Source organism: Octopus bimaculoides, chromosome 1 (genome assembly GCF_046866305.1).
Source record: "Octopus bimaculoides isolate indiv1 chromosome 1, ASM4686630v1, whole genome shotgun sequence".
Taxonomy (NCBI): domain Eukaryota; kingdom Metazoa; phylum Mollusca; class Cephalopoda; order Octopoda; family Octopodidae; genus Octopus; species Octopus bimaculoides.
The window spans coordinates 21,342,948-21,355,834 of NC_142928.1; the positions used below are offsets into that span (position 1 = coordinate 21,342,948).

A 12,887-nucleotide genomic window follows, 5' to 3' on the forward strand; every position below is an offset into this window, starting at 1 on the left:
AGGTGTAGAGAAGCTTGCTTCCCAACTATGTGATCTTGGGCTCAGTTCCACTACATGGCATCGTGGGCAAGTGTCTACAGCTATGAGAAAATATTACTTTGCTTGGTAACAGGTAAAAGCAGGTGACATGAAGGGCATTCAGCCGTAGAAAATCTGCCTCAAGAAATTCTGTCTGACCCATGCAAGTTAAAAAATATGAACGGTAAATAATGATGTCAATGATGATATATGGTAAAAATCACTATACGCTAATTAGTCACAGTTACCTCACTGAATACAACCGTCGCAACTCTTTTAATGTAGACTTTTTTTTTCACGAAAAAATAAAGGGGTAGGTGGTATCTATCTCTGTAAATTTATTTATAGATAACAGCTAAATTACCACATATACCAAAAAAAAAATTTTTAGATGGAAGTGTAAATATACTACTATCAAGACTCAAACGTAGAGTATATCCACAACCTCTGCAGAATTAATGACGTTTATTTAAGTACTTATAATGAGTCCCTGAAAGATAATAAAAGCTTGCTGGTTAGTGTTTCGTGGTCTCTTAACATAGCTTCCGAGTTCCTTCGTAGACACAGGTACGTAAGCTATATACGATACAAAATGCCTATCAAATCGAAACTGCTGTCACTTCACATGCGATTGATGCAAAGCAATGTCATTAAAGAAAGTAATATAAATTTTGACGTGCGTATATACACAAGCAAACATTGAGGAATCCATCTACACATACGTACACACGTTCACGTGCACGTACCCCCCTCTCACATACATATACACACAGAGGAATGAGTGATCGGTTTCCGTCAGAGCACCCTGTATATATTGTGTTATGTTAACATACGGCAAGATCGAGAAATCATACATAATCGATAGAACAGGCTTTATGATGTCAGTAAAGTCAAGGTCCCGTCTTTTTTTGTCTTCGACTTCTCTAAGCCAGCAAGTACCCATTTACATCATTAATATAAATGGCTGTAGCATTAGAAAACTTCCTTTGGCTGCCACCGGGAGACTGAATTGATGGTAAGTTTCACTATTTCAACATGAATTCAGAACAAAAGCCTTTTAATTTCTGGTCAGTATGTCTTATACCTGTTATTTTAGTGCATCTTTATATTATCACTCTTCCCAAACTAAACACTTTTCTGAGTGATGTTTATATTTCTTTTTTTTTACATGTAAACAAGCTGCAGGAGTGTTATATATATATATATATATATATATATATATATATATATATATATATATATATATATATATATATATATATATATATATATATATATATATATATAAACAGTGACACCTGTTTAAGATATTACATGTGTTTGTTTATTAATCTCCTCGCATGTGTGTATATATATATCACTTATTTATAAACGTAATTTGACTCGTTCTCATCTGTCGTATTTTTCTCAGTCAAACTCTACTATTTTTCCACCTACGTATAGTAATGTTCAGAGTTGTGAATACTTTTTACAGTATTACAATATCGTAACGATCATTCATGTGTAAAGAAACTCAGTGTGCTGTAATACTCTTTCGGTTATTCTTCCTAGACAAGATATGTATATCGGATGGAGCACTATTATCCTTGTTAATTACATATTTTATGATTACAGAAAAAAAAAATTAAAATGCTGGGTAACTTAATTGTTGAAGCGTTATTATTTGTGTTAGAACAGTAATTGACGTTCGTCTTCGTGTTTCGGTTTCAGTATGTATTTTATTCAGTCGACCGTAAAGGTTCGCCCTCCTCATTAATTATAGATAATGAAAGTAGTCCAAAATCCAGCAGTCCTTTAATACAGTCGTTAGACAATGAACGGCAGCGCATATGACTCTTTTTCTGGACCTACGAGATTAGTTGTTAAAGAGGAAGATGTTTGTTTCAGGCCGGAGGCTTAGCGCGATTGAGTGAACTCTGCTAACGAGATCTGTGGGCCAATTGGTGATGTTAGACCTTAGGAAGTGTTGCCTAGCCTTTAGTCATCCTTGAATGAGCAGACCCCTGATTAAAAGAATTCCAGTCATGAACATGCATAGTTTTATTTCAGATATCGTAAATGGAGAGCTCCATTATCGAATGTGTCTTTTCCTTCTTTAAAACAACATGAAAACGATTTGAGGAATATTTATTTTGTCTGCTACATTACGTTTTGGTAGAGTTAAAGATGGCAGTTAAAATGTCCACTAATAATTTGGCTTCATACTTTTATTGTTGTGAACAATCAAAGATAACTCCGATTGTTTCTTTAAACCATCATTACTTTGATACTACCTACAAATAGCAGTTGTGTAGCACCAGGTAATCCTAGATGGAACAGTTCTATCATACGCAGATGGCCGAACGGCAAGGTGCGACATACAGGCCCATCTATCCAACTAGATCAGTGTTCCGCAACCTTTTTTCACTTGCTGTACACTTATATTCATTTCAAAATTCGGCGGCACGCCTGATCTAAAATTATAACTAAAAGCATATGGAAAAATTATATTCCGGTTACACTGCGGCACACCGAGCATCGTCTCGTGGCACACCAGTGTTACGCGGCATACCGGTTGCGGAGCACTGGACTAGATGATGGCCATAGAAGTACTGCTTCTATACTTTATTTATCAGCACAAAGGATGAAAGGTAGAATTAACCACTGTTGGGTTGAATATAGAGTGCAGAGTATTTGAGCAAATATTGCTAGATTAACCTACCCAAACCAGCTAATTCGTCTGTGTGTGTGTCTTATTTCAGTCATTAGACTGCGGCCTTGCTGAGGCACCACCTTGAATATGTATGTATAATATATATATATACGTTATACGTGTGTGTGTGTTGTATATCATCATTATTTAACATCTGTTTTCAATGCTGACTTTGGTTGAACAAGATTGTTTTGATCTGTATCAGCTTTTATTTGGAGTTAATGATCTCCTAGACGGATTGGAGGACCAAACTCACTCATACATTTCAATTTTGTCTTGGCTTTCTATGGCTAGATGTCCTTCCTGTCTCCACCACTTCACAAGATGTACTGGCTGCATTTTATGTTGCATCAACAATAGTGATGTTGCTTTGCATTCCATAAAACAAGAGTTTTTACTACTCTATGATGTGTTTATTCATTTAAAATAACCTGTCTGAAAAAGTAAGTAAAAGAGTGAGTGAAGATAAAAGAATCAAGATGGAGTTGGAGTGAAGGTTGTAAGATTATGAGGTAAAAATAGAGTGATTGTGGGAGAGTGGCAAAAGCAGAGAGAGTAATGGTTAGTAATAGAGGTGGACAATGGTAAGAATGAGTGATAGATACCAATAGCAAGTGGCTTGGGGGAAGAGGAGTAATGACTGGCAGTACAGAAAGGATGAACAGCTATTGTCTTTCTTAGTTGCACAGGCAGAATAAGACGGTAAATAGAAGAGAGGGCATGCTAATATTATACCTGCTTCATTTCTTTCTGCATTCAAAACCAAAGTCTATCATGCATTGCATTCGTATAAACACTATTCATGTTCCTTCACTATGAGGGAGAAGTATTTTGTTGCTAGGAGAAGTAGAAGCTTCTAGAACATTCTCCAACTCATTCTTAGTCTAGTTTCTGTGTTTGTGCTACATAAAAAGCACTAAGTCCACTCTGCTGAGCGGTTGATGTTAGGAAGGGCATTGAGCTGTAAAAATCCTGCCAAAACAGTCATAGAAGTCTGGTGCAGGCTTCGGCTTGGCTAAATCTTGTCAAACCATCCCACCCATGCTAGCATGGAATATGGACATTAAATGATGATGATTTGTTTCATTAGAAAGATGGCATCAACAGTACCTCTTCCTTGTACAAAACCAGACTGCATCTTACCTAGGTTATGTTATCAATTAAACTACAATTCTGGATCTTTCATTTTCTGGCTTAACAGTCTGACACCTCTGCAGTTTTCTACATCACTCCTTGTATATGACACCTGTGCTACCTGATTTGCTATGCAGATGAGTAGTCTATAACCTACTTCACTAGAAATTTTAAGCATCTTAGCATTGCTGTCAACTTAAATGGTTGATCTACCTTATTGGTTCATCTTAGGGAGACTGTCTTTCTCCCATGCATTTTCCTCATTCAACAAACTTGAAATAGCACTTCCTTGCCTCTTTCTTTTCTGTGTCAATACAAACAAGTGTACACACTTTTCTTCAGCACATCTCACTTTTCTTTCACACATTGCTCTGCACTCCAGAATATGTCTTATCTTACAATACTGGTGATCTTTTCACTTTCAGCTTCTCCTCTTGCTAGTGACTCTTCTTACCATTTGATATTACTCTTTGCTGCTCCCTTTCTTCCAATCTTTCCAAGCCTATCTCTTTATGGCTCTATCTTGAGAATTATCTCACTGCCATGTTACCCTTCTTTTGCTAGGACTTTGCACCGTCCACAAATCTGGTTTGTTGCCTCAGTCTTGTATGAATTCTTTGGTGTAATTTTCTATCTCCTCTTTCTGTCTTGTTATATATGTAAATATGTTTCTAAACTTCTGATTTACTATGTGGATAACTAGCCAGGAATTTTAAGCACCTCGGAGATAATTCCTATAGAATCAGGTGTCTTCGCTGCCCTCATATCCTTTCGTCATAAATTCTCCTTCTCCTGAATAACTTTTGATTTGTCTAACTCTTACTCCGAAATCACTAACCACTAGTCTATATTGAGTTGTACATTCCTCATTGGGAAGGACACACATAGCTGTTGATCTCTTGTCCTGGTGAGTTAGTAGTATATTTTAGCTTTTATGCTGTTTTTTTTTCTTGGTTCATTTGTTTCCTGTCATTCGTTCATATTTTGTACATTCAGCAGAGCATGTTCACTTAATTTTTTTTTCTAGTCTTTGCAAATCCTCTGTGTTTAAGGCCCATATCTCGATACCATGTAGCCTTGTGCATCATATACAGGCTTCATACAATCTGCTTTTCCTCTATTGTTGGCCAGCCAAGGTAATAGTTCTGTAAACTTTTTTCAATCTGTTCTAACTTTGGCAAGTATGCTTTAGAGCATTTACCCCACTGTGAATTAGGTCACCTTGATAACAGAAGCTATCAACTATGAGAGAGTCTATTTTGCATGTGCTTTTAGTACTTATTGACATTGTGCACCTACTATATGCAGAGTCTACTTCTTTGTTAACTTGCCTGTGATTCTACTTCACCTCTTGTGCATCAGTTTACACTGAATATGCCACTTAGGATTCCTACTTACTCCTTTTCTACACACCAAGCATGGCCCCTTCTTTCATGATTCAGAGTCCTGTCTTTTCTACTACTCACTAAAACTTTAATCTTTGTTCAGGTTATATTGAGGCACCTTGATTCTGGGTTTTGCTTTCATGCTTGGAATTTCATTTTTAATTGTGCTATCGATTCAGCTGGCTTGGAGAACAATAATGAACAGAAGGGAACTGAGCCCTGATACCCTTACCTTCTACTGTAGCTCTGGGTCGATCAAAGCCTTGTGAATGGTGTTAGACTGAAAGAAAACGTGTGTGTGTGTGTGTGTGTGTGTGTGTGTGTTTATATTTCGCTCATGGTAATGTGGTTGGTGTTAAAAAGAGCATCTACTCATAGAAACCAAGCTGATAGCGAAATTTAGGAGTAAGATGTGCACCAAATAGGAAAGTAGAAATGACCCATCTTACCCCTGCCAGAATGGAATGGAAAGTGGGTACATACACAGACTCAATGTCCCGTGTAATTCAAGAATATTGATATTAAGATCTTTATCTATTTTTTTGAGGTTTTTCGAGTGAACCAACATTCTCCGAGACTGATTTAAAGCAGAATGGCTATGCTTCATTAAATTACACTCAAATGAAATTTTTTTACACAGCACATAATAAAGCAGCTGTAAATTCTATGAGCCCTTCCCTTCACAATTTCGATACATAGTATTTTTGGCATTAGTCATGTAGTATTCTTGGCTGTAAGAATTGCCTTATTCTATCTTAGGTCATTATTGATTCTCGATATGCGCTTTATTATTGATTTTGTTCCCTTTTATCATCGATGTTGTTAATATAAGACACATCGTGTGCTTTGGCAACTACCTCGGTTTTTAGTAACTGATATTGTTGACATATCTTTTAATGTTGTGTGTATATATATATATATATATATATATATATATACTCTTTTACTTGTTTCAGTCATTTTGACAGCGGCCATGCTGGAGCACCGCCTTTAGTCGAGCAAATCGATCCCAGGACTTATTCTTTGTAAGTCTAGTACTTATTCTGTCGGTCCTTCAATGTAGACAATTTATAATCTGTGTAAATAACGCTAACAGCAGACTATTTACCATATAAGTATCAGTATTTAAAATTTCAATAAATGGTTAAATATCACAGTATTTTCCCTATCGTTATGGGAAGCAATTATATATTCAAAACAGTCCTAATTTCAATAGATTTCTCACTAAAACAACGGCAACGCCGTGGCCTGAAAAATAACGACACTAGCACTCCTCTTTCTCCCTTACACACACACCCATCTTCGATTTAATCATATCGGTTAATGTTTACATTAACTATCATAGCAGCGCCCTTATACATGTTTCCCATAAAAAAAAGAGTGGGTGGTAAAACAGAATAATGCAGAGTTAGAGAAAATTTTTTAAAAAGCACGAAAAAGTGAGTAGCCCTTAGCTATCTTCATCCTAAGTTTGCTCAATCAGAATTGGGTGGAGCTAAATGACAATATTTCTTCGAGAAATGTCAGGTAAAACATCATTTAATGACAGCATTATCCACACTTTGTTGTTGCGAATACTCGACCATCACTAGACTCTTAAGTGTAATTTACAGCAAATGAAAAATAGCTGGAAAAGTAACAGGTTTACTTCGTCCTTGACACACCGAATGCTAAGTATTGGCTGGCAAATATCAGAAAAAAAGTGAGAGCAAATAAATTACAGATAGAAGGTGCCCAGAGAGAGAGTATAACTAAAGATTGAAAAAATCAGTATGTTATACTGCGAGATCGTCAAATGATCTGATGCAAATGTATTTCTCTCCTTTATTCTTTCAAACATATATTTATATAAATACATATCATTTCAACGTTGTATCTGGCTCGAAACTTGGAAAAAAACTCCCCTGTAATTCCTAGTAAATATATCATCTATTGAGCACTTTCTTATGCATTTTAAAACTATAATAAACACATAAATATTCAGGTATTCGACAATAAAATCTTAAGTCTATTTGATAACAGTCACGTGTAAACATGACCAGAAAAATCGAGTAACTTCCGGCTGACTATCTACGGATGTCAATAAAGGTCATAACATTGAATACTAATACTGTAGGTGTCAGTAATAAGGCGACTCCCTCGACGTTTTCCGTTGTTAATTTAAAGTAGAAAGTTTATATATATCTTTCTTGTCTTTCGTCCTTTTCATATAGTTTACAGAATAAGATTTTAGATTGGATGCTTCCTGTTATATTGCCCCATTAGTGTGTATCAGTGTGTCTGTCTCTGAATGGAGCTCTTAATTCAGGTGTATCCCAGGGTTCAGATATGTCTTTCATATCCTTCCATATATGAATGACTTTATTGCAATACACGCCGCTTTACAAATTATTAAATACCCGGTGTTCTTCCTTAATCTTCAGACAGTATTCACATATAACTTAAACACCAGGCTAAACATTCACTACATCAATGTAACTTTGAGAATATCCTTCAGTAACGCCAAGACCACCTAATTTCTTCCAACAGCACAAACGTACAATCACTGACGTATAAAGCAACAATCTTGAATCTTGCCTTCTCTACTCATGAACTATATATAACTGAAACTCTGAAAGTCACTATAAATATAAATATAGGCTTCACAATCTCTGACAGTCTTTCATGGCAACCCCACATTACTAAAATTTCATCACAGAGACAAAACTTCTTCAAAGCCAGGAAATACTTCAGTCTTGATCAGTTTCCTAGCTCTTTGCAAAGTACATTGGAGTACTACTACACTTACAAACATTGTAAAACACAACCAAAAGAGAACCAATTGACTGATTGGTAGAAAGCCAGCTACCAAAATATTATAATCTCTAGCTCAGATCTACTCTATTTCTGACCACTACCATATTTATTGCAACCATTTTCTCTGCTCTTCTGGACTAGCTAGTTATACCCAAACCTACTCAACTTACCAGTCTCTCCTCTTCTGATCATGCTTACTGTGTCATGCCTCTCAAATCCCACACTAAAAACTTCATCCAATCTCTTTCATGAACATCAAGATGGTGGAACATCTTCCCTTCCCATTTTTTACTTGCAAACATTAACCTTCAGATGTTTGATATGGGCATCAGCTACACTAGTATCATCAGTCTGAGACGATCTACAAAGGGCATGAGCACTGCCCTACTATGTTTAACTAATAAAAATAGTGTACTTACAATTTTGTTACATAGCATTTGCTGGAGTTAGATGGGTCCAACGTGGCAATAAATGTTGCACTGATCTTGGTGTAGATGTAGTTTATATTTGTTTGGATCAGGTGAGAAATATAATTTTTTTTCTGTTGCTGTGTTGTAGTTTTGTAGTGTGTGTCTAGGTGTTCATAGGTTATTAAACAAGTGTTGTATGGGCTTGAGCAAACTTTAGTCATGAACTATGCTTATCAGTTGTCACTTCCTAAACAACTGATACCACAATCTAAATATTTAGTGACTTTTTATTATCTATTAAGTGTCCATATCCCTTCCAGCTTGGAGTTAGTAGAGGGAAGAGAGAGGAGATGCAGTTGTAGAGATGAATGAGAGAAAGAGAGAGGGCTGCAGTTATGGAGATGAAGATTTGAGCAAAGTATAGAATTCACAAGGTAACATAGTAGTGGAGGTAGTGGTGCATAGCTTAATAGTTCAGTAGAACTGGGACTGGATGTTTAGTTTCGGACTTTAGTTGTGTGAGGGATGTAGAGGGTAAAACATGTTAAAGGATAATTTCTCTCAGTTAGCTGTCTTGGTTGGATTGGGGATGGTCAGCATATAATTAACATTGTTGCATCATTTGAACTGATTTGAAGGGCATGAAGTTGTGTCATAAAGTCATATGTGAATTGCCTTGATAACATATCTACTTTTTCCATGAAAATGAGAAATTAATTTATGTGCATCAGTTTTAGCCATTTTTTAAAACTTCATTTTGGTGTTAGGAAAAGCATCCAGCTGTAGAAACTCTGCCAGATCAGCTTGGAGCCTGGTGCAGCCATCTGGTTCACCAGTCCCCAATCAAACCGTCCAACCCATGCCAGCATGGAAAGCAGACGTTAAACGATGATGATGATTTCTTTTCATGTAGAAAAATGTTCAGTTGTACATCTAAGAAAAAAATATATACTTGAGCCATGTATCCAATTTCTTGATTTTATTTTTTTCTATTTTCAGGAAGAAGAAAATATTCTATTGTTGCTCAAAGGAACAGTTTATTTAAACATCACTTAGCTATCTGAAGTGATATAAAGTAGTTTCTGTGAAAATGCCGTCTCTCCATTATATTTCACATGCTGTTGCTCTTGCATTGATTGCAATGCTGATCAGAAAATACATAGAACTGAAGATTTACCATGATGATGTCATGTCTTCATGTTACCTTTCTGAAACAAACCATGAAAATTCAGAAGTAGAAAATGAAATTGAACATGAAACACCTCCAAAAGCTCCTGTGCCAACTTCTGATGACCCTAGATTTCTAACACCAGAGTATTTGAATCAGAAACTATTTTCTGATGGCTCATCGGTAACCTGTAATCCTACAGACCATGCTGCTCAACGGACTTGCCATTTTGTCAACCTGTGTTATTTTGCTGAAAGAGACAGTTACTTGTTTTTTCACAGTGATAAAAGTATACTTGAAAATATTCCTGTTAATCGATACTCTCCAACTTTAGTTGAATTATCTTCAGTTACAAACCATACTTACAACCATTTTAATTATATTGACATGCCTGTAAGTGCTTCTAGATTGTTCCATATAAAATGGGTGACAACTTCCAGTTTGATTATAAGAAGATTTAAGCCTGACAATCTTATGCATGTCATTCATGATGATATTCTACCTCTCTTTCAGACTCTCAGACATTTTAATCTTGCTGCCAATACTTCAGACCGCTTTCATTATAGATTAATATTTGATGATGAGTGGGGAGAAGGTCCTTTCTTAAAACTCTATGATATTCTCTCAGTGTATCAACCGATTTTTAAGTCTATGCTTCGTGAAGCCCCAGGATTAACTTGTTTTCATCAAGCCTATGTTGGTTTAGTAAAATCTACTGCATGGTATGATTATGGCTTTTATAAGCCACAAGGTCCTCTTCCTGAAAGAAAGGTGAGCAGTGTTGAAATTAACAGCTTATTGGAGTATACACGGAGAGAATTAGGTCTAAGCATCAATACTGATAATTCAGATTATTTAGTTCTCATATCAAGGAAATCAACAAGGCTGATCTTGAATGAAATTGAATTAAGCTTAGCTTTGTCACGTGAGGTCCGTATTAAAGTGATTCATTTAAGTCAAGAACAGTATACAATTGAACAGATGATTGAAGTTGTGTCTAATTCTATAGGAATAATTGGAATGCATGGATCATTATTAACACTTGCTATGTACTTACCTGCTGGTAGTATTTTAATAGAGCTGTTCCCATATGCTGTAAATCCTGATCATTATACTCCATATAAAACACTGGTTTCTTTGCCTGGAATGAACATTCTGTACAGAGCATGGCGTAATATGGAACAAAAGAAATCATTTGGTCATTTAACTATGGGAAATATTGAATATCTTCCTCATGATGTACAACAAAGAATTATTTCTCAAATGGAAGTTCCAAGACATATTTGTTGTGATGATCCATCATGGCTTTACCATATTTACCAAGACACACAAGTTGATATTGAAACTATAATCTCCTTGACACAAGAAGCTATTTTGGCCACAAAAACTGAAAACAATCGGGCCTTGGATAAAATAGCTACAAACTTTGTCATACCTGATAAAGTTACACATGATAGTTGCAAAACTATGGTTGATGGCTCCAAGCAGATAATTATTTATTGGGAAATTCCTTGGAACTTACAGTTTTTCAACTATGAAACAGTTGAATATGAAGTGTTGTTGCAATACACCAAAAGTCCTGAAAAATCTACAATTTTTAGAGTTTCAGCCAACTCCATAACACTAGAACCATCAGACAGTTTTTACATTGTGTGGGTTCGCTGTAGCTTGGATGAGATTCATGTGGGACCATTTAAGCAAATTGCTTGTGTTGAATGATTTGTTATGCTTGGCAATAATTGATAATATTCAAATTATGCTGGGGTCAACTTTGCCTCTCATCCTTCCAGGGTAGATCAAAATATATCAGTCAAGTTCTGGTGTTGATATAATTGACTAAATCCTCCCCAAAATTTGAGGCCTTGTGCCTGTATAAGTAAAAAAAAAAAATCAGTGATTGATATTTGATGAAGTCAGTTCTCTATTTATTTTAGAAGAGTTATTTTCTTGAACTTAACTCTTATTCCAAAGTATTCATGTTGTAAATAATTTGTCAGACAAATAAATTCCAGTTTACAGTCATTATCTAAGTATAAAAGCCTCTTTCCCTCTGAAAAGAGGAACATACCACTTAAATACTTTTTTTGTTTCTAGTCTGAAAAATGTATTTTCTTGTATCAGCCAATATTTTAATGATTCATCCACTTCTCTCTCATTTCTGCCCCTCAATCACACACACACACACACACACACACACACACACACACACACACACACACACTATACATGCACATACATACATACTTATGACAGACAGATATGAACCAGAAGTCACTCAGTTAAATGACTCAAGACTGGATTGGACTTCAAGAATAATATTGTATATGTCATTAAATTAAAATGATTCATTACAGTTGGCCATATGTTTCACACTTTTATTTTCTAAGAAATGAAGCATTTAGTGAAGTTGATGAAATTTATACTCAAAATTGGGATTATTTGTTTGTAGGGATATTCTAAATATAGATGGAGAAACTCAAATTGAATAGAAGAGAGTATAAAGGTTAGAGGGAGTGTAGTGATGTAGATGAGGGTGGATAATGACAAATGTACTGGTAGATCTTCGAATTGGTACAGAGAGAAAAAAAATGTTAAATAGGGAAATATTTAAGAAAGTATATTAATGGAGGGGAATGAGTAGGAGAGTAACATAAGGATGTGGTGGTGGGGAAGTGAATAATAACTTACCTGTAAATAGTGAAAATATATAAAATATATAAACTTTACTTGTAAGGAATGAAGAAAGAATATGAATTTAAGATTGTATTTAGTATATATAGTAAAGAGTATTTAAATTGAGCAAAATATAACCATAATCAAAGTTTTTTTTAAAGTATGATAACAAAACAAGCTAAGAAGAATGTCTATATTTCTAGCTGTTGTAGATGTTTGAAGGAGGAGATATGATGAAGACAAACGAGATTAAGGGGGGGGGGGATAAAGAGATGAAGAAGAAAAAACTATAACCAATCCCACTGCATGTGTCTTTTACTGTAGTCCGTGGTTCAGTTGCCTTTTGAGTGAAACTGTGAGTGCCCATGTGTAAATAAAACTCGGTATATGCAATTGAAGCAGCATTAAATGAAAATTGCCATCTGTGTATCATAGTAAATGTATACACACTGTGAGAAGGCATGAAACTGGATTTGTTCAAGCTAAAATCTCTTCATAGACTTATCATCATTGTTTAACATCCACTTTCCATGCTAGTATGAGTTGGACAGTTTGACTGAAAACTGGTAAGCCAGGGAGCTGTACCAGGTTCCAATCTGTTTTGGCACGGT

At 35.5% G+C, this 12,887-nt stretch overlaps 2 protein-coding genes across 7 annotated transcripts in view; one reads left to right on the top strand and one right to left on the bottom strand.

Annotated features, from left to right (window-relative positions):
• Positions 1-8,583, bottom strand: part of LOC106882297 (cytochrome c oxidase subunit 4 isoform 1, mitochondrial) — a 28,200-nt gene extending 19,617 nt beyond the window's left edge. Inside the window, exon 1 of the mRNA XM_014932932.3 lies at positions 8,445-8,583. The gene's annotated coding sequence lies outside the window, so the exon portion shown is untranslated. The remainder of the gene's footprint in view (positions 1-8,444) is intronic.
• LOC106882276 (protein O-linked-mannose beta-1,4-N-acetylglucosaminyltransferase 2) lies at positions 274-11,962 on the top strand. Of its 6 annotated transcripts, none has more exons than XM_089349169.1 (2): positions 274-585; positions 9,435-11,962. In XM_089349169.1, the coding sequence occupies exon 2, from the start codon at positions 9,526-9,528 to the stop codon at positions 11,320-11,322; it is 1,797 nt and encodes a 598-aa protein (XP_089205295.1). In that variant the 5' UTR covers positions 274-585; positions 9,435-9,525; the 3' UTR covers positions 11,323-11,962. The 6 variants fall into 6 exon arrangements, with proteins under 6 accessions (XP_089205295.1, XP_014788390.1, XP_014788384.1 ...); XM_014932904.3 differs by lacking the exon at positions 274-585 and adding an exon at positions 774-1,085; XM_014932898.3 differs by lacking the exon at positions 274-585 and adding an exon at positions 774-1,033.
• Positions 11,963-12,887: the final 925 nt, after the last annotated feature.